The 26683-nt window shown below is 37.1% G+C and overlaps 1 protein-coding gene across 1 annotated transcript; it reads left to right on the forward strand.

The window, feature by feature from the left end:
• The first annotated feature begins 19895 nt into the window (after window positions 1-19895).
• LOC131632502 (uncharacterized) lies at window positions 19896-21817 on the forward strand. Its single transcript, XM_058903251.1, has 3 exons — window positions 19896-20148; window positions 20239-20735; window positions 21170-21817. Exons 1-3 carry the CDS (start codon window positions 19896-19898, stop codon window positions 21815-21817), a joined length of 1398 nt encoding a protein of 465 aa, XP_058759234.1.
• The last annotated feature ends 4866 nt before the right edge of the window (window positions 21818-26683 follow it).

The following is a 26683-nucleotide window of genomic DNA, read 5'->3' on the forward strand; positions in this document are numbered from 1 at the left end:
AAAAGTCGGTGGCGACTCTTGCTTACCGCGACATTCCGATTAATAAAAAGTCAGTTCACCGTATTACAGAACTGGCGACTCTGCTGGGGATTTTTTCGATTAAGAGGGGTTACCTTAAAGGTTTAGGATTCATTTTAAAATGTTTTCTATTGTTTGCTTTGTTTGTTTTATTTTTCAGGGGCGTTTTGGGAAAACTGAAGGACGAATCCTATTCCCGGATTCAAGAACACCTAAGATTAGGAGTGGCATAGTCATGGAGACCCCCCTTGTGCATGCTTGGGGTTGGTCAAAATGAAGTTCACACTTGAGTTAGGCCTCCACTGGTTATTGTGTACCTCTTTTGCATGAGAGAGGTTTATGCATGTATCTTTGGGTGCGTCGGAGCTCAAGGACCTTTAGTAACCCTTAACCCATCCTAACCTTTAGGAACGTAGTGGGAGGGCTATTCTTGGTGCATGCCAAGTTATGGTCGCTACCCGATACTACAGCTCAGATAGGTTTCTTCCTAAAGTATCATTGCGTGGTATGCATGTACCATGTTCGAGGGTGCTTTAGAGGGGGCTGACAATTCTGAGTCACTTGGTAGAACCCGTTGCTGAAATCTCTTCATCCATAGAAATACCCTTGGGAAGGACACTTGATCAGACTCCATGCAAGCCTTAAGCCGAAAATTGTGTGACTTGTGTGACTTGCGTGAATTGTGTTTACTACTAACCTTCGTTTCCTTGCAGGTTTTGTTGAAAGGACTTGTTTGTCCTTACCATCTCATACTAAGTCCAACGAACTACATTCGCATAACATCATGACATCATGACATCATAAGCATAACATGATTTAACTAACCCTTTCAAGGATCTTAGGGATTTAGGGCGCACAATTTCAGGTGCCCTTATCAAAGGTTGATTTCCTAATCAAGGGGCAAGAGGATTTATTTTCCTCTGGCCACATACCTTCCAATTCAGAAACTCAATACCTATCAAGGGGCAAGAGGATTTATTTTCCTCTAGCCATGTACCCTCAAATTCAGAGGTATCCCGAATGAGAGGCGATGACCCACTCGATATGGTGAGCTTGATTCCCAAAGAAGAACATCCAAAAGTCAGAATTCTTCAGACAAAGATGCGACCAAATCATTTTCTAATGTTGCTAACTAAATTCCTAAAGATCCTTGAAAATATTGCATTTGCATTCATAATATCGTATAATAGGTTTCTTACAATAGGTCTCTCATCCTCCCTCGCTGTTTATTTCAGCATCATGGACCTTGAACAATCTGTCAAAAATCTCCAAGCTCAGAACAACCAATTCCAAGAGATGATCTTTAACTCGGCCAAGGGGCAAGAAGAACTAAAGGCACTTCTGATCGAGAAGGAGAAGGATCAACGTAGGCAACAAGATGGTCAAGGTAAATGGAAATCCAAACCCAAGCGATCATTCACTCCGTTGCACATACCGATGTATCAAGTTCTGCAACAACTGCTCAACCAGAACTTGATAACCTTATTACCTTCATATTCAATTCCTACAAATCCTGCTCCTGGGTATAAGTACCATGCGAGATGTGCTTATCATTCAAATAGTCCTGGCCATGACACAGAGGATTGTGGATTATTGAAGCATAAGATCCAAGACTTAATTGACGACAAGATCATTGACTTCAATTCAATTAAGGGGCCTTACATGGCTAATACTATGCGTAACCAACAAGTTGGGGGAGCTCTGATCTCCACATCAGCATCACAACCACAACGTAAGCATAACGCGCCTAAAAGACAATTCACAAAGATCAACATGACTTTGGCTGAAGCGTTGCAACAGATGCTGAGGAAAGGGCTAATGACTGTGAGGGATCCTCCTGTAAAGCCCAACACTTCCGCTCCTAGCTATAAACTCAATACGAGGGGCGCGTACCATTCCAACAACCCTGGACATTACACATACAATTGTCGGACATTAAAGAATAAGATTCAAGATCTGATCAATGACGGAGAAACAAAATTCAAACCTCTTGAAACTCCTATGGTGATCACCGCTCATATGCCTAGTCATGACAAGATTGATTGACGTCTAGACGGACAAACTTTTGGATCCTTAGATCTACTTTCGTTTGCAAGTCTCTTTTCTGTTTGTTTAAACATCTAAATCATGATAGACATTATCTGCTTTAATAATCATCATCAGTGCATTGCATATGTTTGTCTTGAATAAATTATTTCGCTATCACTCATTTTAAATTATGTCTTTACTGTGCATATGTTTTGTGATACTCGACTCCTGCTAAAAGTTGTAAGCCTTTTAAGGGAGGATGACGAGAACGATACCACAACCTCATATAGTATGCTTTTGAACAGACTATGCTGACGATGTACAGGCATTGTTTCAATTACTAAACAGTGGAGATATAATGATGTTAATCCCTCGTTAACCCCTTTGAGCCTAAGAAGTAGAAGTTTTCTTTCTTGTACTAATTAAAACTCTTGATCATAACCTGGGGCAGGGTAGTTCTCAATTAATTTGGCTGTGCATTCTATTTTAAGAGAATCATTCAGTACACCTTTCAACAAAGGTTTCAATCATAAACGTTCAATCATACACATCAAAGAAATGTTGGAGATGTCAATCAAAAGACAATGGTGGTTCATCAATCATTAAGCAACGCAGTCAATATCTTTCAAAAGAAAAAAAAATGAAAAAACATATATACAAAGAAAAGCCTGCTAAGTCAAAAATCAAAAAGGTGACTTAGGCAAAAATCAAGGCATCCCGCTGACTGTAAGCTCAAAATAGACAGTTCAGGCAAAAGTTAGGGATATCAAAAAGATGAAAAAAAAAAAGAGAGAAGTCAATAAATTCTTGAACAACTCAAAGTTGTGACTACCAAAAGGATGAAGTGACTGCCATCTCAAAAGTTCTCTTTGTTTGCGAACCATCAACATTATCAAAGGCGCAAATCCAAAAGTCTCTTGGAGCCTGAATGCATAAGTCGAACCAACTGAGCTTAGGAATGAAGAACATCACGAAGAAGGGGATGGGTATAAAAAAACTTTGAGCCTTTATCTTTTGTTTCTTAAAACCGTGAACCAAACCACGTTACAACCCTTAAAAGTCCTAACTGAAGCATGGTTAGTTCGAAAGCATACTGTCACCAAAAAGGTATACCGACTCCTTAAGGTTTACTAAAATGCTGAGTAGATATTTCGCTTCTACAAAAAAATAGCATGTTTTACAAATATCACGCTTTTACATCTCTTGTTTTAATGTTTTTTTAAAACTCAAGACAAACGTATGCATTGCATCTCATGAATTCATTATTAAACATATTCTGCTACGTAATTTCAAATGTTAGCATCAGAATAAATTTGCACAGGGTATGGCTAATGACTGAAAGTTATCCCGACAAACAAAATCACTCCAAGAAGCCATGTCTCTTACGTATACAAGGGGCATGACATGTTTTGCCCAATCAATCTGGGGCAATCAAGTCAAGATTCGAAGGATCTCTCAAAATGCCAAAAGTCAAAGGCATTCATCCCAAGTGGACTTCAAACTATTTCCCGATCAATCTGGGGCAATCAAGTCAAGATTCCGAGAATCTCTCATGGATGCTCGAACAATCAGGAGAATACATCCAAGTATATATAAAGCTAGTCCCCAATCAACATGGGACACTGTCTTGAGCCTACGATTACTGGGGGCATATCGCCCATAGTGTACATCTCATAAAGCCCTCGCGAGGCGAATCTTTCCAAAGTTCCTACTAACTGGGGCAAATCTATGCAAGCCCAGTTTGACATCTTGATCAATACTCAGTGGCGTGTCCTAAATCAAATGGTAGTTACTATAATACTGGGGGCAACTTTCAAGACACCCACATCTCCCCACAGAGTCGGGTTCACAGGATCATATCCCCACAGAGCAATCACTAAGAAGATGTCTTCCAACAACGAAGGCATGGCTCCCCAACACGGTTTACATCCCTATTTTCTCTGTACCCCAATCAGGGAATATCAAGTTACTGATCATCCCCCAAGCAGAAATCATAGATCCCCAGCTGAGCACCTTTCAAGACGAAATCAAACATCAAGATCAAACATCTGAAGATTTATTTTCTCAACTAAGACAACATAAATCATATTCGCATACCACATGACACAAACATATTCATACATCGCATACATCGCTGCATAACAAATCCATAACATGCAAAGTTTCTCATTTATTTTGAGATACTCATTACATAAACACATGCATCATGACACAAGAAAACTAACCTCTACTTTTCAGGATATTACTATCTCTATTTGCAAAGAGTTAAGTCGACACCTTTGACGGTTCCTTAACAATCTATTCTCAAGTATTAAGTCGATACCTTTGACGGTTCCTTAATACATCAAAAGTTAAGTCGACACCTTTGACGGTTCCTTAACAACACACTTCAGATATAAGTCGACACCTTTGACGGTTCCTTATACAATCTATCTGCATATCTGAGTCGATACCTTTGACGGTGCCTCAATGATATGCTTCAAAGTTAAGTCGATACCTTTGACGGTTCCTTAACAACCCACATCAAGAGTTAAGTCGACACCTTTGACGGTTCCTTAACGACACACTTCAGATATAAGTCGACACCTTTGACGGTTCCTTATACAATCAATCTGCATATCTGAGTCGATACCTTTGACGGTGCCTCAATGATATGTTCCAAATTTAAGTCGATACCTTTGACGGTTCCTTAAATAACCCAGCACAGATTTGAGTCGATACCTTTGACGGTTCCTCAACATTTAAACAAAAAAGAGAAGACGGCAAAAAGCAAAAATTTCGCAACAATCCATACTCCAACAACTACCAGATGGCATCTACAAGCCCATCTCCGACAAAAGTCCCTACTGCAAATAGGGCAAATTTCTTGGTATTCTAGTGTTCAATCATCTTCCACCTTCAGATACCGACTGGCACACAAACCACTCTACATCTTCAGGTTTAAGATAATTGAACAGGGGCAGCTGTCATACCCCAAAATTTGCCCACATTATTTCTCTTATTCAAGCTTCAAGTCCATAGGCAAAAGCTCATAGACACACTCTCCTATACAAGGCCCTAAACTAGGGTTTAGGTCAGTCAAAAGAAAATCATTGAATCAATGGCTCAAGGTGGTTCCATAGGGTCACTAACATCCCAAAGTATCTCCATATAAAGTTTCAAGTCAAACAGAGCAAATTTAGCCCCTCAAATCCTGATTAGGTCAACAGTCGACTCCCAAGGGCAAAACAGTCATTTCAAGTCAATATACAGTCAAAACTCAAGATATTTGGTCAACAACATCCTCATAACCCTAAAATCATCATTTGATCAAGGGTTGATCATGATAATGCAAGGAAAGATCAGAAAAGTCAAAAGTCAAAAGTTACTATTTTGGGCATGAACTGAAAAAGTCAACCAAACTTTGAAAATTCACCAAATATTCATACTTCATCAGAAAAATTCCCACCAAAGCTCATTTTGAAGGGAATTCATTCCTCTATCCAATGGCCCAAGAATCAGAGCTCATAGGTCAATGGTTTAAGAGATATGGCTTCATACATTATAGGTCCGTTTCAAAAGTCAACAAAAAGACACTTTTTTCAAAAGGGCATAAAATAAGAATGGAAAAAGATTTTGATGTGAGACCAAAGACATTGGTTAGAGGACTCTTCAAGGTTTCTAAAAAGTCCAAGAACACTTCCATACCTCAAGAATTGAGAGAAATACACCTTGTCAAAGTTGGACTATTTTTGAGGAAAAAATGTGAAAAGGAAAGGTTCAAAATCCAAAATTTTCCAAATGGGCCTATGATTTCTTCACTCAATCTTCATTAAAAGCCCATCCACGAAATAAAAACCAAGACCTTTTATTTTTCATAATTTTTATCAATTATTTATGATTTTAATTCATTTAAAATCATGATTTAATTATATAAATACAAAAATAATACAAAATTTGATTGTGCCTCAATTTTAAGTCAAGGAATCAATCACTAAATGCCAGAAAGTCAATCAAATTTCGTATGAGGAAAGATTGGGTGAGAAAGATTGAATTTGTTCAATTTTAGAAAGCATACAAAATCAAATTTCCAATCACATTCAATGCTTGATTCAAAGGAGATTTGTTTCAATATTCTTGACCTAAAGCATCCCCTATAAGTACTGAGCATAGCCAAAGGCCAAGGGTTCACGAATTCTACAGTCTTGAAGCCCTAATCCGAGCCAAAAGTTCACAAAGAAACTCAAACATCAAATTGGTGTTGCAAGGCGATTCAAAGCTCCTAATCGATTCCAACACGTTCCTGAGGATTCATTGAATCTAACCTGATCCTTCTCATCGAGCAAAGCCCTCAGAATCGTTGCTAATAAGCCTCGGTATGTGATTTTCTAAATGCTTTCGATCTGGATCATACATGCATCATAACTGATTCTTAATAGCATAATATTGTTTGTTTTAATGTATGGAATGTTTCTGGATGCTTAATTGCTTGTTTGTGTATACGTATCATGAATCACCATTAACGAGTTTTCAAGCTTCGAATTAGGGCTTCTTTACACACGTAAAATTAGGGCTCAAGATTGCCATGGTTGAGATCGTGGAGACTGGACGATCACAACGGCGTATGTCCGCCAAATTTTTGTTCCGTTTTGTGCTATTCGCTATTTTCTACAGGTGTAAAAGATGGAACTTTCCACAGCTAATGTCCCATGAGCGCTGAAAAAGATATTTGCAGGTTTTGGTTGAAAGAGATGATGAGGTGTCGAAACCTCAGTGGTCCGATTCAAAGGAAAAGTGGCGCGCTTCTTTGATGGAGGACGTTCTGATTGCGTGCGTCAGGTTGCACACCCATAGCGTGCTCTCTCATCGCTCATCCGTCCGATCATCAGTCCCATCAATCCAACGCGTACCAGTCCGCAGGTCTATCAAAGTCTGCACGCGCGCGCCACACACAATCAAAAGTTAAGTATTTTTGAATTTTTTTTTAATTTAAATTATACAGCCTCTCATTTTGTCTATTTATATACATATATATATATATATATATATATATATATATATATATATATATATATATATATTGTTTTTAAAACTAATTTGTATATAAAACTATATAAAAGTTATATAAAAATTATAAAAAATATTTTTATTGTCTATTTATTTATATATATAATTATTTATAGAGTTAATATTTATATTATTATTTCATCATATTAAAATACTTATAACTATACTAAAATTCATATTTAATTCATTAAAATTCTAAAAATTCAAAAAAAAAAAATATTTTTATTCCCGATTAAATTGTTTTGTCCTGATTTAATTAATTAGGTCGCGAGACCAATAATTAATTAAATCGTTTATGTTCTCTTATTTGATTTATACTAATCAGGTTTTTTAATGGACATCTCCTACACTAAAAACGATATTTTTTCGTATGACTTTTTTCAGGGTCGATTCTTCAAAGGTCTCCCGATAATGCGCCAGATCAAGACTCGAAGCTAAGTACCTTATTTACTCTTTTTCTTAAAGTCTATTTTGTTTCCTTTTACTTTTAGAGTTTATCCTTTTAATCCTTTTTGAACACTGCATACTCTCACATCTATAGTTTTGCCTTTGCCTTTGTTCCAGGGTTCACCTCTGGGCAACCGCCGACTCTAACCATATCAGATCAAATCCAAATCGAAGCTAAGTATTATTTATTACTCATTATTAATTTATTTATCTTTTAGGGTTAACCCTGATTGTCTTTGAACTAATAATGCACTCACTGTACTTTGCCTTCTTGTTTTTCCTCCTTTTCAGGTTTATCAATTGCCAAAGCTACGTCATTGGTAACCCTAAACCTCATTTTATTTTATGCCTTTTATTATTATTACTTGTGTCAAACCCCATTGGGGATCCGCTGGTTACAATGTCCCGCCCCCTTTATTGCTTTATATTATTGTGTGGTTAGTAATCTTAGGGAGTGCAAGCCTTAAACTGAATTAGAATAACTAATTAAAAGATAAATATCTGAACATAATCACGTGATTGTTGCACACACGCACCCTTTTGGGGTAACCTCTCTGTTGCCTTGTTGCCTGTTGCCTGTTGCCTTCGTGTTTTTTTTTGCAGAATAAGCCATGTCCCTCGACTACGAGGATACCTCAGCCTGTTGCCTCGATAATTAAAAGGTCATACGACCCTAAATGATGCTGCCTTCGATACACAAAAATGACCTCGACCCTCGGAAGTTGCCTACGAAGAAAGGCTGAGGTATCTTCTGGTTGCCTAACGAAAAATGGCTTATTCTGATCCTTGCCTTAGACTACCTGCCCCTCTATGGCATGGGACAGTCTTATGGCAAAGGATGCTTCGATGACCCTTCAACCTCCAAATGAAAGGCTTCCTGCCCTCTTATGGCAAGGATAGACCCTTTCATTCTGAAAGGCTAAAAAGAGACCTATCATCTGAGTTTAAGGTAATTGCCCCTAATTGCCTTGCAATGCTCATCTTTAATATTCTTTCTCACAATTCTTCGAAAACTGGCTACGCTCATTTACGAGCTAAAGTCCACTTTTTCTTTCATCTACCTTTTTCTAAAAACAAATGAGCCAGCAAAGCAATTAAGAGCCCATGGAAAACCGTGGATGCAAAGGGTGCCTTACACCTTCCCTTTGCATAAATTACCCCCCGAATTCAGATTTCTTTAAAAGGTTTTTTTTCTGTTTCTTTTAGCCTTTCCGATTTAGTTTGGATAAAATAAAAGTCGGTGGCGACTCTTGCTTACCGCGACATTCCGATTAATAAAAAGTCAGTTCACCGTATTACAATCATCAACAAAGTCTTATTTGAAATCATACAATTCAACAACTTGGGTATTTCGTTGTCATCATCCTCCCTCCAATTTTTGCATAAAACACAAGTTTGATAGAAGAAAGTGAACAAGAGATATATTTTTGTTTTTTTTTAAGATAAAGCACAAAGATAAACAGAATGGATGTAAATGAATTGACATAAATATGTAATGCTCATTTCATTAAAATTAACATTTAAGAACAAACAAAGTTCAATGCAGTACACAATATAAAATAAGGAAATTGCAAACAGAAGGAAACAAGGCCTAGTGACTAATCAGTGACAAGGAAGATCGATCCTGTCTGAAACACTAGTAACTTGTCATTCTTGACCCAGTTGATTGATCTTCTTCTTGTTTAAGCTCTTCCATAGATTTATTGAAACATAATTCCAGTCCCAAGTGTTGAGGAACCAGTTTGACAGTGGAAAAACAACTATGAAGATGGAGACAGACGATATGAAATGACAACTTGAATGTATGAATATGAATGCATGAAATTTTTGTTATTTTTATGCAAAGATGTATGCCATGTCATGTCATGTATGGTCTACATGTAATGAATTTCAAATCACATGGAACAGAAAATTTTCGATTTCTCAGCACAAAGTGGCACACAATAGGATAGTTCTAAGGTTCTTTCCAACAAGGTTCTAGACACGGTTCTCAGAGTTACGAGCTCCTTTTGAAAACTCAGTCATCTAGTAAATAACTTACCATCCAACTGTGTTTTCAAATGAGGCCTATTCTGAGTGTGGATTTCGCACTTACCCACGGTAATAGTTACGTTACGCAAGTTGGGCGCGAAACCACCATTTCCTAAAAAGTCATGGTTTAAGGGTTATTCTAAAGGTCCCTAGAGTTAACGATCCAAATTGAAAACATCATCGCTCAAGTAAATAACTTACTTAACCAAAGACATCTTCTCAAAGGACCTACTCTAGGCGGGGCATTAGTACCTCCCACTTGACACTACGTCAAGCAAGTTTAATACTAACCCACCATCTTATCTTATGTGTTTCTTGAGCTCGGGTGTAGAGCTTTGTCCACAAAGTGCCAAAAAAAAAGATATTCCAACCATAAAATAAGAAATCAAATAATAAAGGAAATAAATAAACAAATAAATAAAGCTAACAATAATAAAAAAAAAAACTAAACTAGGGTTGACTCTCTTAGGTTATCCCCAGCAGAGTCGCCACTTTCTGTAGCGGTAAAAATGTGACTCGACGCGTTTTCACGCATTCGAAGTACAACAGAGTCGCCACCGAACTTTATTTTATTCCAAGAAGGAAAGGGAAAATATCGATAAAACCCACGAAGAGAAAAGAAAATGGATAAGATGGTCATCGCAACCAAATTTAGGTTCGGGAGTCGGTTAAGCAAGGGGAAGGTATTAGCACCCCTCACCTCCATCGTACTCGATGGGACCCATTTAGTTATTCTTGTGATTTATTGTTAGCTTATTATCTACTTGCGTTATTTATTAGGTTGGAAAGAAGAAAGAAACAAAATAAGATTTTTTTTATTATTTGTGCTCGCCAAGACGTTTGTATCTTGTGCCTACGTATTCCCTAGTGCAATGGGAAAGTCAGAGCAATCGTAGTTCGGGCTAAAACTACGAAATGTTTTGTTGATTGATTTTAGCGAGAGGTACTCGATCGCTTTCAAATGGAAATACTACGCGCACATGGATATGATATCACTACAAGAATGGATAACTAAATCAAGATAAGACATGATTTTGGCCATCATCGCATTCGAGTGGAAGATGTTAGATCTTCACATGTGGAAGTATGTTCGTATTGAAATTGAATAAGTGTCTCGTTTTATGAAAAAAGTGTTTTAGAATGTAAAAGGGTGTGAATGAATTGAAAGTTTGTTTGTTAAGAGAAATCAAACATTTAAACAAAAGCTTAACGGCCATCGCCCAAATGTTTGAAAGAGAAAATTGTACAAGTACGTACAACCTCCTCGTAGGTGATGAAGATGATTTGATGAGTTGAAAGACATTTAATTGGATCCAAGTATTTAAACAAAAGCTTAACGGCCATCGCTTAAGATACTTGAAAGAGTGTTTGTTAAATTGATTTTTATAAAGTCTTTAATGGAGTTTAAACATCCAAACAAAGGCTTAACGGCCATCTCCTAAATGTTTAAAGAACAACTTGTACAAGTACGTACAAACCCTTCTTTCCATTGTAGATAAAATGATTTGAATGTTAAAAGAAAGCATTTTTGTTAGAAAGGTGAACTAAATCGAGTTTGAGAAGTCTTTAATGGAGTTTAAACATTCGAACAATGGCTTAACGGCCATCGCCTAAATGTTTAAAGAACAAATTGTACAAGTACGTACAAACTCTTCTTTCCATTATAGATAAAATGATTTGAATGTTAAAAGAAAAGCGTTTTTTTGTAAAAAAAGGTGAATTAAATCGAGTTTGAAAGACTCTTTAATGGAGTCCAAGTATTCGAATAAAAGCTTAACGGCCATCACCCAAATACTTTTAGGACAACTCGCACAAGTACGTACGAATCCTCCTTGAATCATCCATTAAACTCATAACTCGATTTGATTAAAAAAGCTATTTTGTATATTTAAAATAATTTAAAATAAATCCTATATGTACAAAAGAATACATACTTTTTTCTTTTTTTTATAAAATTCAGCAAATAAAATAAATAATAATACATTTTTTGTGATTTTATATGAAAAAGAATTTTAACTTTTGAATGAATATATAAATAAAAAAAGAAATAACTATTTTATCATTCTTTGAAAATAAAAGAGATATTGATTTATAGAGACAAAAAAAGGTAGAAAAAGAAATATGTTGGGCCAGGGAGTGCTAAATTCGAAATGGGGGGTGAAGCCCATAAAGAGAAAGCTGTAAAAAACAGAACTAATAAATAAAATAAAAAAAAGGAGTTGGGCTGGACTGGGTCGGAATGACCCGAGACCCAGCTTACAACAAGAACCGGGTTTGTAACAAAAACCCTAAGGAACAAAACAACACAGCAGCGCTCTTCTCTTTCTATCGTTCCTCTATCTGCCTCATGAACAGACTACAACAACAACAAAATTAAAATTCTTGACCTCACCAGTCTCTCGATCGCATCTCTTTCGCGGTTCACTCTCAAACAACATAATCTCTCCGCTCTCTCAATTCGTTTCTCATCATCTTTCTGAAAACAAACATTCCACACAAACACAACATAGCTAACGCATATAACATGAACCCTAAATCCCAATGCAAACCCAATATCGGCCCCCATTCTCATTATTTCTGTGATGATTTACATAGTACAAAATGGGTGAAGACGAAAATGAAATGAAAAAGTAAAACAGAGGATCTACATGGAAAGGTATGTTTTTTTTAATTTCTACCTCTACTCGACTTTCGTTCTTCTTCTGCGGTATGCTGTACGATTTGATCTCTGTGTGATTGTTGCTATGAATGTGAAAGTTGTAAGTTGTGTGTGTTTTCTGTGTATGTGGTTTCTCGGAGTTCAAGGAGATTCTGTTTTGTGGTAGGCTGAAAGGTTGAATGTATGGCGGTGGTGAGTCGTGATAGAAGAGACTCAGTGAGGTTAATCAGTTAAGTGGTTTTGAAGGGAGGTTTTTAAGTTTCTGTATGAATAAGGGAGATTAGTGAGTCAAGGTTGGAGATGGGTGTGTAGAAAAAAATTGACAGAGGTTTAGTGTGTTATTGTTGGTTTCTGTGAATCGGTTTATGTGTGTGGCAGATTGTGTGTAGGTTTGGCTATAAGAATCGTGGCTGCCCCCCTTCTATGTTGCTGAATGTGTGTTTATATAGAGTAGAAGATTAGGATTTGGATGAAAATTGGGGGAAAACGGGAGAAGATTTGAACATATTGGTGATACTGATTTTGTTGCTTTATTGATGCAGGATTGTCTTGGCTATTTTGGTGCAAGGTTTGGACGATTATGCAGGCTGCAGGATACAAAAGTTGGTAAAAGCAGGAAGCGTGGGATAGAGCAAGAAGTGAAGACAAAATTTTTTTTTGTATTATTTTTTTGTTTGACTTATACTAAAGTTAATAAAATAAAAAATGAAATGGGGCTTTTGTGGATTGGGCCTAAACTATATACAAAAAGAATTTAAGCTTCTATTTTTTGTTTGATATATTTTTTTACTCATTAAAATTAAAATAAATCTCAATCAAAGAGATAAAAATAATACTAATTCTAATGAAAAATAAAATAAACTAAAATTAAACTAAATTATGAAACAAAACATGTAAAAATGCAAATGAAGTCTATTTTTTGTTGACTTTAATAAAAAGTCAAATTATCTAAGATATGTGAAAATGCGACGATTCAACGATGAATGCACGTAAAATGTGAGCGCGACATGAAAAAAATGAATGAAATATGCGGGTCAAAAATTGGGGTGCGACAAAGGTAATTGCCCCTAATTGCCTTGCCATGCTCTATTTTCTATATTCTTTCTCAAAATTCTTCAAAAACTGGCTACAGTAGCTCATTTACGAGCTAAAGTCCATTTTCCCTCTTTCATCTACATTTTCTGAAAACGAGCAAGCAAAGCAATTAAGAGCCCATGGAAAACCATGGATGCAAAGGGTGCCTTACACCTTCCCTTTGCATAAATTACCCCCCGAACTTAGATTTCTTTAAAAGGTTTTTTTTCTGTTTCTTTTAGCCTTTCTGAATTTGTTTGGATAAAATAAAAGTCGGTCGCGACTCTTGCTATCCGCGACATTACGATAAAAAGTCAGTTCACCGTATTACATTCTCTCATATTGTTTGTTTTTCATCTGAATCTTTTAAATGCTTTTTGATGTTATGCCAAAAAGGGGGAGAAAACATGATAATTGATTTGATTTATTATATCAGTTGTTGGGATTAAGTCTCAACATTCCTAACAATATTTACAAGTTATATGTCTTTGAGATTTTTGCAGGAGTGAAGATATTCTTGAATTGAAGCAAGCTTAATGCTGTGAAGCTTCAAGATCAGAAACAAGAACGAAGAATGTTCTGATATTCTCGTGGCAGAATATGCTATAACACATTCTTATCCCTTATATGTTCTGATACATATTTATTTTAAGAACTTATCAAAGTGTGCTCTGATATTGTTTAGCATTGCTCTGATATATGTTCTTTCTTAAAAAAAGTTTTGATTCATTCATGCTCTGACTTTTGTCGTCTAGTTTGTTCTGGAGCATTTCAGGATGTAAAGATGCTCTGATGATGCTCTGGTACATTCAAGAATGTTTTGATACAACCAAGCATGCAATGATTCAAGAATAAATTCAAAGCTGTGAAGCTATCCTATGGAAGCAAGAAGTAGATGCTCTGAATGTTCTGAAGTTTTAGGCAAATGTGAATGTCTCGACTGAAATGGAAAATACTCAGGGAAGTCTTTTATTTATAAATTCTTCCAGTATTTATTTCAGGGGGAGATTGTTAATCTCAGGGGGGACATATTCACACACTATGTTCATATACTTATGCTATAACTGTGTCATTGTCTTTGGTCATCTGATATTCTGATTGCAAATTCATATCAATTATATATGTTTTTGTCATCATCAAAAAGGGGGAGATTTTTAGAACAAGAATTGTTCTGATCAATATTCTTAGTTTGGATGATAACAATGTATATGAATTTTGTATAAGACAATGTTGTACTCTAATCCTATGCATTTTCCATTTCAGGAAATATATGATGAGTATGCACAATTCAGCGCTAAGAAGCATTGACTCGGAAGGTTCAATATGCAACATCAGAACATGCTCTCACAAGACATCAGAAGATGGTCAAGCAGAATCAGAACATGGTCTATTGAAGCATCAGAAGTACTTGAGTTCAGAAGCAGAAGCACTGAAGTTCTTATGGTATCACGCTAGAAGCATTTCAAAATCAGAAGACAAGAAGATGCTCTGCACCAAGCTGTTTGACTCTTATTAATTCAAACGTTGTATCTACAAAGATCAGATCATAAGCAAGTACAAGATGGCAGGCTATGCTGACTGATAAAAGGAACGTTAGAAGCTATTAAAGGCAAAGTCAGTTAAAGCAGGAAAAGCAAGGCTCGAGGTAGTTGACAAAAGAGTGAAATATTAAATGCAATCCTGTACGGATCACTCAACGCATTAAATGCTCCCAACTGTCATCTTCTCTAAACGCCTATAAATAGAAGTTCAGATGAGAAGCTTAACACAACACTCTTGCTCAAAAATACAGAAACGCTGTCAAATTCAAAAGCTCGCAAACTTCATCTTCAACCTCACTTCATTACTGTTGTAATATCTTAGTGAGATTTAAGCTTAGAACTTAAGAGAAATATCACAGTTGTGATTATAGCTTATTAAGAACCATTGTAATACTCTTGTAAAAATTTGCTTACATTAATTTGCAAAAGGTTCCTAGAGTGATCAAGGTGTGATCAGAATACTCTAGAAGACTTAGAAGGTATCTAATTGGAAAACCATTGTAATCAAGGTTGATTAGTGGATTAAATCCTCAGGTGAGGTAAATCACTCTAAGGGGGTGGACTGGAGTAGTTTCGTTAACAACGAACCAAGATAAAAATCATTGTGCAATTGTTTTTATCTTAAGAGTTTTTAAAGTCACACTTATTCAACCCCCCCCCCTTTATAAGTGTTTTTCTATCCTTCAAAAACCTCCAATCACAATAACAACAACAACAATAAATCTTTTACTTATTTAAACAAAAACAACAACACATAACATTCAATCTAAATTTCAACAATAACAATAACAACAAGAACAACTTTAAATCTTCAATCTCAATAACAAGAACAACACAAAACCCTTACCTGTTTTTTTTATTAAAAAACACGATAAAACCTTCAATCTCAATCTCAACAACAACAACAACATAATATCATCAATCTCAATCTCAAAACTATAATAACATTAAACCTTTAGAATGTGTTCGAATGAGCTATTTGGAAATTTTAAAGGAATTTAAAATTCAAAGCAATTTCAATGATTCAATTGAAATCCATTCATTTTAAATTATTTTGTTGGATGAAGTATTAAGATAATTCATTGTTAGAATTTTGGGATCATTTTTTATAAAATTTAAATATTTTGGATCAAATAAAAAATTGAAAAGTAGGGACCAATGTGAAATTTTCAAATATTTTGAAAGACCAAATTGTAAAATTTAAAAATTATAAAGGACCAATTTGCAATTTTTTGAAAATATTTAGGATCAAAATTGTAATTTTGGAAAATATGAGGACTAATTTGCAAAATTTGAAGAAATAATAGTAACAAATACCTTATATGAAGTATGAGAGTAATTTCAAATTCTTTGGTTTTTGATGTCATTTCAAAACATAAATTTCCATTATTTAAAAAATTCTTCATTTTTGTATCCAAACAATAAATTTTGTGCAAATCATTTAAAATTCCCTTAAAAAATTACATTACCTCATTAAAATGCTTCATCCAAACACACTCTTAGAGTTTAGGGTCTCAATAACAACAACATTAAACATAAAATATCCAAACAACAACAACATTACAGTTACATGCATGGGAAAGGATTTTTATGTATTAGAAACGTGATGAAGAACTCTAAGAAATGATACTTATTTGAGCTTTATCTTTCCATTTTATGATAATCTTTCAAGTTTCTTCTTAGAGTTTCCTTCCTTCTTTCCTTGCTTCATACGAGTTGGAGAAGATATGATGGATGTCTGAACCTCATTTCTGGAAGAAATGGTATTATAAAGTTTGGTTAAGTCAAGAAATAATGTTCCAGACATCTCTTAGAGTTTCAGCCAAAGAAGATTGGTATTTTGACAGTGGATGTTCCAGACACATGACTGGAATCAAGAACCTGCTTGTTGATATCAAGAATCATTCTACTAGCTATGTAACCTTTGGTGATGGAGCTAAAGGAGAAATCAAAGGAGTTGGAAAACTAGACTGTTCAGGAGTGCCAAATTTAGAAGGTGTTTTGCTGGTCAAAGGCCTGACTGCTAACCTCATAAGCATCAGTCAACTCTGTGACCAAGGATACCAAGTCAACTTCACTAAAGCTGAGTGTGTGGTTGCTAATGAAGAAAAGGAAGTAGTAATGAGGGGAGTCAGATCCAAAGATAACTGCTACATGTGGGTGCCTCATGAATCTAGCTACTCAACTGTATGTTCTAAAGAAGAAGAAGCAAAGCTTTGGCACCAAAAACTTGGTCACCTTCATCTAAGAGGTATGAAAAGGATTATTTCTCTGGAAGCTGTGAGAGTAATTCCTAAGCTACAAATTGATGAAGGAAGAATATGTGGTGAATGTCAGGTAGGAAAACAAACCCGGATGTCACATCCAAAGGTTACACATCTGACCACTTCCAGAGTTCTTGAACTGCTCCATATGGACTTGATGGGACCAATGCAAATAGAAAGTCTTGGAGGAAAGAAATATGCTTATGTGGTTGTGGATGACTACTCCAGATACACTTGGGTAAACTTCATCAGAGAAAAGTCAGATGTGTTTGATGTTTTCAAGGACCTATGTCAAAGAGTTCAAAGAGAAAAAGAAAATGGTGTGGTGAGAATTAGAAGTGATCATGGAAAGGAATTTGAGAATCAAAAGTTTGCTGATTTCTGCTCCTCTGAAGGAATACATCATGAATTCTCATCCCCTATTACTCCACAGCAAAATGGGGTTGTTGAAAGAAAAAATAGAACTATTCAAGAATCAGCCAGAGCCATGATCCATGCTAAGAATCTTCCTATCTACTTCTGGGCTGAAGCCATGAATACTGCTTGTTATGTCCATAATAGAGTTACCTTAAGAAAAGGGACCTTTACCACCCTATATGAGATCTGGAAGGGAAGAAAACCCACTGTCAAATACTTCCATGTGTTTGGTAGTAAGTGCTACATTCTTGCTGATAGAGATCACAGAAGGAAGATGGATCCCAAGAGTGATGAAGGAATCTTTCTGGGCTACTCTACAAACAGTAGAGCCTATAGAGTGTTCAACTCAAGAACCAGAATAATAATGGAGTCCATAAATGTTGTGGTTGATGATGTTCACAATCAAGCAGATGTCACAGAAGATGTCGGAACATTCTGGGATATTACAGCTGAAGGATCTACAAGAGAAGATGATTGCAGTCCTACTATCACAGAATCTGAGACTGAACCTCCTAACAAGAGTCCATCTATAAGAGTTCAAAAAAATCATCCTAGTGAACTTATTATAGGAGATCTCAACAGTGGAATTACTACAAGGTCAAGGGAAGTAGTTTCAAACTCTTGTTTTGTGTCAAAAATTGAACCTAAAAATGTCAAGGAAGCATTAACAGATGAGTTCTGGATTAATGCCATGCAGGAAGAACTAGGCCAGTTTGAAAGGAATGAAGTTTGGGAGCTGGTACCAAGACCTAAAGGTACTAATGTCATTGGAACAAAATGGGTTTACAAGAACAAGTCAGATGAACTGGGAACTGTTGTCAGAAACAAAGCAAGGCTAGTTGCTCAAGGATACACTCAAGTTGAAGGAATTGACTTTGATGAAACCTTTGCTCCAGTTGCTAGACTTGAGTCAATTAGATTACTGCTAGGAGTTGCTTGTATTCTAAAATTCAAACTATATCAGATGGATGTGAAGAGTGCTTTCTTGAATGGATACTTGAGTGAGGAAGTTTATGTGGAGCAACCTAAAGGTTTTGCTGATCCAAACCATCCTGACTATGTGTACAAACTAAGAAAAGCTCTTTATGGCCTAAAACAAGCCCCTAGAGCTTGGTATGAGAGACTAACTGAGTTTCTTACTGGTAATGGGTACAGGAAAGGAGGAATAGATAAAACACTTTTTGTTAAAGATGAAGGAGGAAAGATCCTGATCGCCCAAATCTATGTGGATGATATTGTGTTTGGTGGGATGTCAGATAAGATGACTAGACATTTTGTTGATCAGATGCAATCAGAATTTGAAATGAGCCTAGTTGGAGAATTAACTTATTTTCTTGGGCTGCAAGTTAAACAGATGGAAGACTCAATCTTTCTCTCTCAGAGTAAGTATGCTAAAAACATTGTTAAAAAGTTTGGAATGGAAAATGCTACTCACAAAAGAACACCAGCTCCTACTCACTTAAAGCTGTCCAAAGATGAAAAGGGAACCAGTGTTGATCAAAGTTTATATAGAAGCATGATAGGAAGCTTGCTGTATCTCACAGCCAGTAGACCTGATATTGCTTTTGCTGTTGGGGTGTGTGCTAGGTATCAAGCAGATCCAAAGATCAGTCATATCAATCAAGTCAAGAGGATCCTGAAATATGTGAATGGTACTTGTGAGTATGGAATGCTCTACTCTCATGGGTGTGAACCTATTCTCAGTGGATATTGTGATGCAGATTGGGCTGGAAGTGCTGATGACAGAAAACGTACTTCAGGAGGATGTTTCTTCTTGGGGAATAATCTTATTTCATGGTTCAGCAAGAAACGAAATTGTGTGTCTTTGTCCACTGCAGAGGCAGAATACATTGCAGCTGGAAGTAGTTGCTCTCAGCTTGTTTGGATGAAACAAATGTTAACAGAATACAATGTCACACAAGATGTCATGACATTATATTGTGACAACTTAAGTGCCATTAACATTTCAAAGAATCCCATTCAGCATAGCAGGACCAAGCACATTGATATTAGACACCATTACATTAGAGATCTTGTTGAGGATAAAATAATTGCCTTGGAACATGTTGCTACGAATCTTCAACTGACTGACATTTTCACAAAAGCTTTGGATGCAAATCAATTTGAAAATCTAAGAAGTAAACTAGGCATTTGTCTTTGTGAAGGTTTATAGCAATTAATTGGGTGTGGGGCCAGCATTATTTCTCTCTCCAAATATTTGATATCATTACACATTAAAGTGTATTTTCCCCCCTTTTACAATTTGCCCAAACGGTTTCCATTCCCCCAAAACCTATCCTCCACACTCACGCTATCTCTCTGTGTTTCTGCATTCACAAACCTTTACCCAGCTTTCCATTTTCTCTCACCATGTCTCAGAGTTCTCCCTCAAAGAAATCTTCTCCTTCCTCTGAAACAGCATCAGGTTCTAGGGCACCCAATGTTGTGAGTGATCAAGATGTTGTGTTGGATGTTGTGCCATTGAACTCTGTTCCTGCTACCGATCCTGTTCGTAGTCTACCAAGAAAGATGCATGCAAGAAAATCAACTGGTGGATCTGTTCCTAAAACTTTTTCTGTTCAAGGTAGAGAGGGTTCTGCTTATGTTCACAATGCGATCGCAGGTATTGTCACAAGAATCTTGAATGAAGGGCACAAGGTTGATGGAATATCTGTTCCTCTAGCCTAGATTCCTGCCTCTGAGAACAGCAAAGATGATCAAGATGGTCAAGATGATGCTAGCAAAGATCAGGGTGATGTTGAGACATCTGCTGATAACAATGATGAGAAGACCCCAGGTGCCAAAGATGTTGAGACATCTGAAGCTGTCAATGTTGAAACATCTGATACTAAAGATGCTGAGATTCTTGAACCTGAAAAAGCTGAAGAGGTTCCTGTTGCTCCTTCTAAAGAAACCCTTAATGAAGGCCCTACTGTGCATGATGTGGTGAATCTGGATGATCTGGATGATTCTATTGACATTGCTGATGATGAGCTCATCTCTAGCATCTCTCATAGAGTCAAGACTCGTAAGGGCAAACAGGCTTGTGATCAAGATTTCTCCAAACCTCAGGTTACTCCTCAAAAGAAGGTCACTATAAAGAAGGTCAAGAAAGTCCTTGCTGAACCTTCAACCACTGGGAGCAAGGTTGCTGCGAAGAAAAGGAAGGAAAGAAGTGTTTCTGTCCCTGAAGACGATGTCTTAAGTGATGTCCCTGACATCCCATCAAAGAAGAAGATTGCTGTCACAAAATCCTCCACAAAGGTTCGTGATGTTCCTTTGGACAACATTTACTTGCACTATGCTTCAAATGTTATCCAGTGGAAGTTTGTTTATCAAAGAAGGCTGGCTCTAGAAAGAGAATTAGCTAATGATGCTCTGGAATGTCAAGAGGTCATGAAGCTCATCAAGTGTGCAGGTTTGACTAAACTGTTACTCATTTTTCAAAGTGTTATGAAATGCTTGTGAAGGAATTTATTGTGAATTTGTCTCAAGATTGTGGTGATGGAAGAACTGATGATTTTCATAAGGTGTATGTTAGAAGAAAGTGTATAGATTTTTCCCCTGCTGTTATCAACCTATATCTAGGTAGAGATGCTGAGGCTCAACCTGAGCTTGAAGTGACTGATAATGAGGTGTGCAAGGTAATCACTGGTGGTAAGGTTAAGAAGTGGCCCATAAAGAGCAAATTGTCTGCTAGTTCTCTTAATGTCAGGTATGCATTGCTGCACAAAATTAGTGCTGCTAACTGGGTGCCTACCTATCACACTTCTACCATTGCTGTTGGCCTAGGAAGATTCATATATGCTGTGGGAACCAAGACAAAATTTGACTATGGGACTTACATATTTGATCAAACTATGAGGCATGTTGGTACCTCTGCTACCAAGCTTCCCATTGCTTTCCCATCTCTGATATGTGGGATAATCCTCAAGCAACACCCTGGAATTCTGAAAAGTAAAGATTCTGTGTGTAAGAGGGAGAGTGCTTTGTCTTTTCACTACAAGCTGCTTCAGAGGTCTGATGACATGACATCTGCTGGGACATCACAACCCAGCAAGTCTGTGAACAAAGCCCTTCTTATTGCTGAGCTGAAAGAGACTTGTCAAGAGTTGGACAACAGGAAGCTGAAACTTGAAAAGCTCATCCAAAGTCTTGAGCAGTCTACAGATGATGACCTTGCTGGTGAGAGGGATGGTGACAATATGGATGAAGATGAAGAGGCTGAGGAAGAGGCTGAGGATGCTGAGGCTGAGGGTGCTGAAAGTGGGAGTAGTGATGCTGCTGAATAGACTAGTAGCTCAAGTGATGACAATCCTGATGGCTCTAGTGATGAAGACAGTGATGGGTCTGATGATTAGCTCTGATTCTGTTTGTGTTTTGGCTCCTTTTGTGGCTAAGAAGGGGGAGTAATGGTGGTTGTTTTGTTGTTTTGGTGGTCTTTTGGTTTTTCTTGGTTGATGGACATGGTTGTTTTTTTGTTGTTTTCTTTATTTTGGGTGTTCCCTGGTTCTCCCTGACAATGACAAGTGGTTTCTGTAACAGTTGATTAAGTAGATGTTTTCTGGTTTTCTGGTGATTAATCAAGATGCTGTTGTTTGCTTACAGAATTTATTTTTCTGTTGTTGGCTGCTGTGTATGCTCTGATATCTGTTTGGTTACATCTATTAGTGTTTTAGCCAAAAATTTGCCAAAGGGGGAGTTTGTAGATGTTGTTGATTGGCTGTAATTTTTGGTAAAACTCATTTTGTTTCTATCTTGTCAAATCTGGTGTCATGACATGCATTCTACTGTTGTGAAGTTTTTCTTATGCAGGCCTTTACCTGATGTCAAGGCCGATGTCATGACATTTGTAGTTGTTACGTTCTTTTCTATTACTATTTATGGTTATGTGATCTGATAAGATCCTATGCGCTTTATTTGGTAATGTTGGATTCTGATCTGATTCAAGGACGTCTTTGATGGTTAGTATTTTTAGTTCCTTGATTTATGGAAATTAGTTTTATTAGGGTTAAAACTAATTTGGATCCAAGGCCCAGCTGCTGTGTTTTATGAAGGCTATATATTCTACGAAGAAGCTGCTGATCACGTTAGGGTTTTTGTTTGAGAAGCTTTAAGAGTTCTTTGTTTTAAGTTTTCGTTCTAGCCTTCTTGTAAGCCAAACAATCATCATGATGATTGTCTTGGTCTAGGTGTTTTGATTTGAGTTGTAAGAAGTACTCAAAGCTTTTAAGCAAGAGTACTATTGTACTTGATCAAAGCTTTTAAGCAAGATCAAGTTGTGTCTTTGAAGTGTGTCTTCTTTTGTTATTCATTGACTGTTTTTCATCACTGCTGTGATTGAGGGGGAGTGAGTAGGATCTCTGATCTAAGTTGTTTAGATTGAAGTTGCATTGGGTAGATATTAAGTGAAAGGAGTAATCTTGATCTGTATTACCTTTAATTGATATTACTTATAGTGGACTTCCTCCATGGCTTGGTAACCCCCAGATGTAGGTGTGATTACACCGAACTGGGTTAACAACTTTCTTGTGTTGTTATTCTGTTTACTTCTTGTTCATTTGTTTAAAAGCATCCAGATAGTAATGTCGTGACATCCTGTTCGACATCGCGTGTCTGAGTCCAGAATTTCATAGTTTTCTACTGACGATCAGATGTAAACTTCCTGGATGTCAAACAATTGTTTACAAGCAGAAAAATGTTTATTCTGAGAATGATAATGAAAATACAACAATTATGTAAGTCTTGAAGTTTTATTGAAAAGATGTCACAAAACCTTGTGAATGAATCACTGGTTAGGAAATGACATTGATTTTTGTATGCATATGATACCAACACAAGTTTTCAGCATAACCGATAGGAGTCGGGAACGCTTTCCTATTTAAGTATGCTCTCGAAATAAACCCTGCTTCAATTAGGACTTTTGAGGGTTGTAACGTGGTCAGGTTCACGGTTTTCAGAAAAAAAGATTTTTAGGCTCAAAGTTTATTTAGCCCACCCAACTTCATGATGTTCTCCAGTCCTATGTTCAGTTAACTCAACATGAGTATTCATCTCTCAAAAGTATTTTGTGCCATTAAGGACCTAATGAAGCTTTCTTGGCGTAGCAGTCACCCTTTTGTCTTCGTTTTTGTATTCACACGGATTTGTTCTTCGCTGAGGACTTTTGCTTTGTAGTCCTTTCTTTTCACTTTTCACTCTTTTCTTTTCTTTTTTTTTATTTATTTCCCTAACTTTTGCCTGGACTGATTCTTTTGAATTGGTCGTCCAGCGGGATGCTCTAACTTTTGCCTAAGTCACTTGTTTTCAAGTTCTTGACTTAGCGAGCTTTTTTCTTCTTTCTTTTTTCTTTCCTTTTTATTCCTTTGATTTGAACAAATCGTGTGACATTGACTTTGTCTTGACTTGTTGAGAAGGTTGTGACTGCCTCATTCTTTGGCGGATGGAGGATAACCATTGTGGTTTCACATTTCCATGCCTTTTGATACGCGGTGGATAACCATTGTGGTTTCCCATGATCCATCCTTTGATGTGGATATGACGTATTCGACCCTTGGATGCACAATCCTTTTTGAAATTTGAACACTTGGTCAAATCAACTGAACACTACCCTGCCCCAGGTTAAAAATTAGGGTTTTTTCGCTTAGAAAAGAAACTCCTGCTTCAAGGCTCAAAGGGGTTAACAAGGGATTATCTTCCTTATATCTCCGGTGTTTGGGAATTTGAAACAATGCCTGTACATCATCAGCAGGGTTTTATTCAAAAGCATACAACCAGAAATTTTGCGTTTTCAGATCATCATCCTCCCTCCAATCTTTGCATAAGCAAGAGTTTGGCAAAAGTAATTGGTATCATAATGCATAAAAACAAATAAACATGAGTGAAACGAATGAATTACTTCAAGACAAACATTATCATTGCATTAGCATTAACATTCAAAAATAAACAAGTTCCTACATGCAAACAAATGCATTGAAAAACAAGAAATATTACAAATGGAAATCAATAAGAATACTAAAAACTGAGAAGGCTTTCTCCATCTGGGTTTGTGCTGAAGGAAACTTCTTTCAAACTTCAGGCTACCATCAATAGTGATTCATTCATGCTTTGGCAAGGGATTGTTTTGAACATTAGGGCCAATGTCTCGGAAAGACAAAATACCAGCACGAGTCAATCTTTGAACTTCAACCTTTAGAGCCCAACAATCTTCTAAACTGTGGCCGGGAGAATCCTGATGAAAAGCGCAAGTAACATCAGCATTGTACCACCATGGAATCTTCTCTGGAATTGGAGGTGGTGATCTTGGTTGAACCAACTTCTTATGAATTAGAGCGGGATACAGTTCTGTATATGTCATGGGGATAGGATCAAAATTAGGTTTCCGTCTTGCTGGCTGTTGACTAGCCTGAGCCACATGAGCTGAATTCACAATGGGAGTCATTGACGCCACTTGTTGAGGTTGATGACTAGCTTTTCCCCTTGATCGACTATTCCTTCCTTAAGAAACAGCATTAGCATCAGATTCATTCTTCTTCTGAAAAGATGAACTATACTTCTTCACAATGCTAGATACACTGTCAGTGTGAACCAGACGTCCTTCTCTTACAGCTTCTTCGAGTCTGACGCCCATTCCCACCATTTCGGTGAAGTCTACAGGAGCACTCGCAATCATCTTTTCATAGTAAAATGGACCAAGAGTCTTCAGAAAAATCTTAGTCATCTCTTTTTCTTCCATCGGAGGAATTACTTGGGCGGCAACCTCACGCCATCTCTGAGCATATTCCTTGAAGGATTCTTTCTCTTTCTGCATCATAGCTCGCAATTGATCTCGATCAGGAGCCATGTCCACATTATACTTGTATTGCTTCACAAACGCCTCAACTAAGTCATTGAAAGTGCGAATATGGGTGCTATCAAGGCTCATATACCACTTAGAAGCAGCTCCAGCCAAACTATCTTGGAAATAGTGAATCAACACACGTTGATCATCAGTGTGAGTGGACATCTTTCTCACATACATCACCAGATGAGCCTGAGGACAGGAATTTCCCTTATACTTCTCAAATTCAGGCAGTTTGAACTTAGCAGGTACTTTCACATTGGGAACAAGGCAAAGATCATGCACATTCTTTCCAAACAGCTCTTTCCCACGGAGAGCTTTCATCTCTTTTTGCAGTTCTTCAAACTGATCTTGGAAACCGTCCATTCTGTCATGAATTTCACTTGGAGCAGCATCATAAATGGGCTCTGGGACAAAAGGACCAGTATGAACAATAGGAGATGTGTTGACCATAATAGGAGTCAACGGACGAGTCATCTCAGGAACAGACAAATAACCTTCAGGCATGCCCCAGGGATATCCATTAGGCATACGTTTGTGAGTAGCACCAACAGGAACAGCAGGAATGGTTGTAGCAGCAATTTCAGAAATCACAGTGGTCTGACCCTGATCTTGGGCATTGGGAGGAGGAACCTGATTCTGATTTTGATTCTGAGTAGTCATCAATGTCTCAACCAGAGCAGTGAGACGCTCCACACCAGATCTCAAAGTAACAACCTCTTCACGTAGCTCACGATTCTCTTGTTCAAGACCTTCCATCTTCTTCTTGCAGTTAGCTCGAGTGTTATACCGGTGAGACAGCTTGATTCTTTCACTTCAATATGAAGAACACTGAATAAGACCTCGGGAATACTCTCGGAAGCAAGACCATAATGCGGAATGATGCATGAAATGCAGATGATTTGTTTTCTATTATTATTTGAGTTTCAAGAAAATTAAGATATTAACTTGTAAACATTCAAACATTGGACTAAAGTTTCGATTAAGTTATCATCAAAATCAATCATCCATTTTGGTGGATAAGAGTTTTCACCCCATCAACACCCAAGATCCATTGAGTTTGATGAAACTTATGATGTTTACAAGGAAAGACCTCTAAGTTCCTTGAAAATCAAAAGAAAAAGAGCTTTCATGGATGCATGAATGCATGGTTTATGCATCAACCACAACCAAGAGCATGCAAGGTAACATAAGATCATAGTTCAAAGGTTCGACGTCACGAGCATGGAGCCATGGGTCCAACCATCCCAAAAGGTATGATCTAAGGAATTTTGTACCTGCAATCAGGTTCTACAAAGGTTCCTAGAGTTTTCAATCT

The sequence above is a fragment of the Vicia villosa genome, unplaced genomic scaffold (assembly GCF_029867415.1).
Source record: "Vicia villosa cultivar HV-30 ecotype Madison, WI unplaced genomic scaffold, Vvil1.0 ctg.000944F_1_1, whole genome shotgun sequence".
NCBI lineage: Eukaryota > Viridiplantae > Streptophyta > Magnoliopsida > Fabales > Fabaceae > Vicia > Vicia villosa.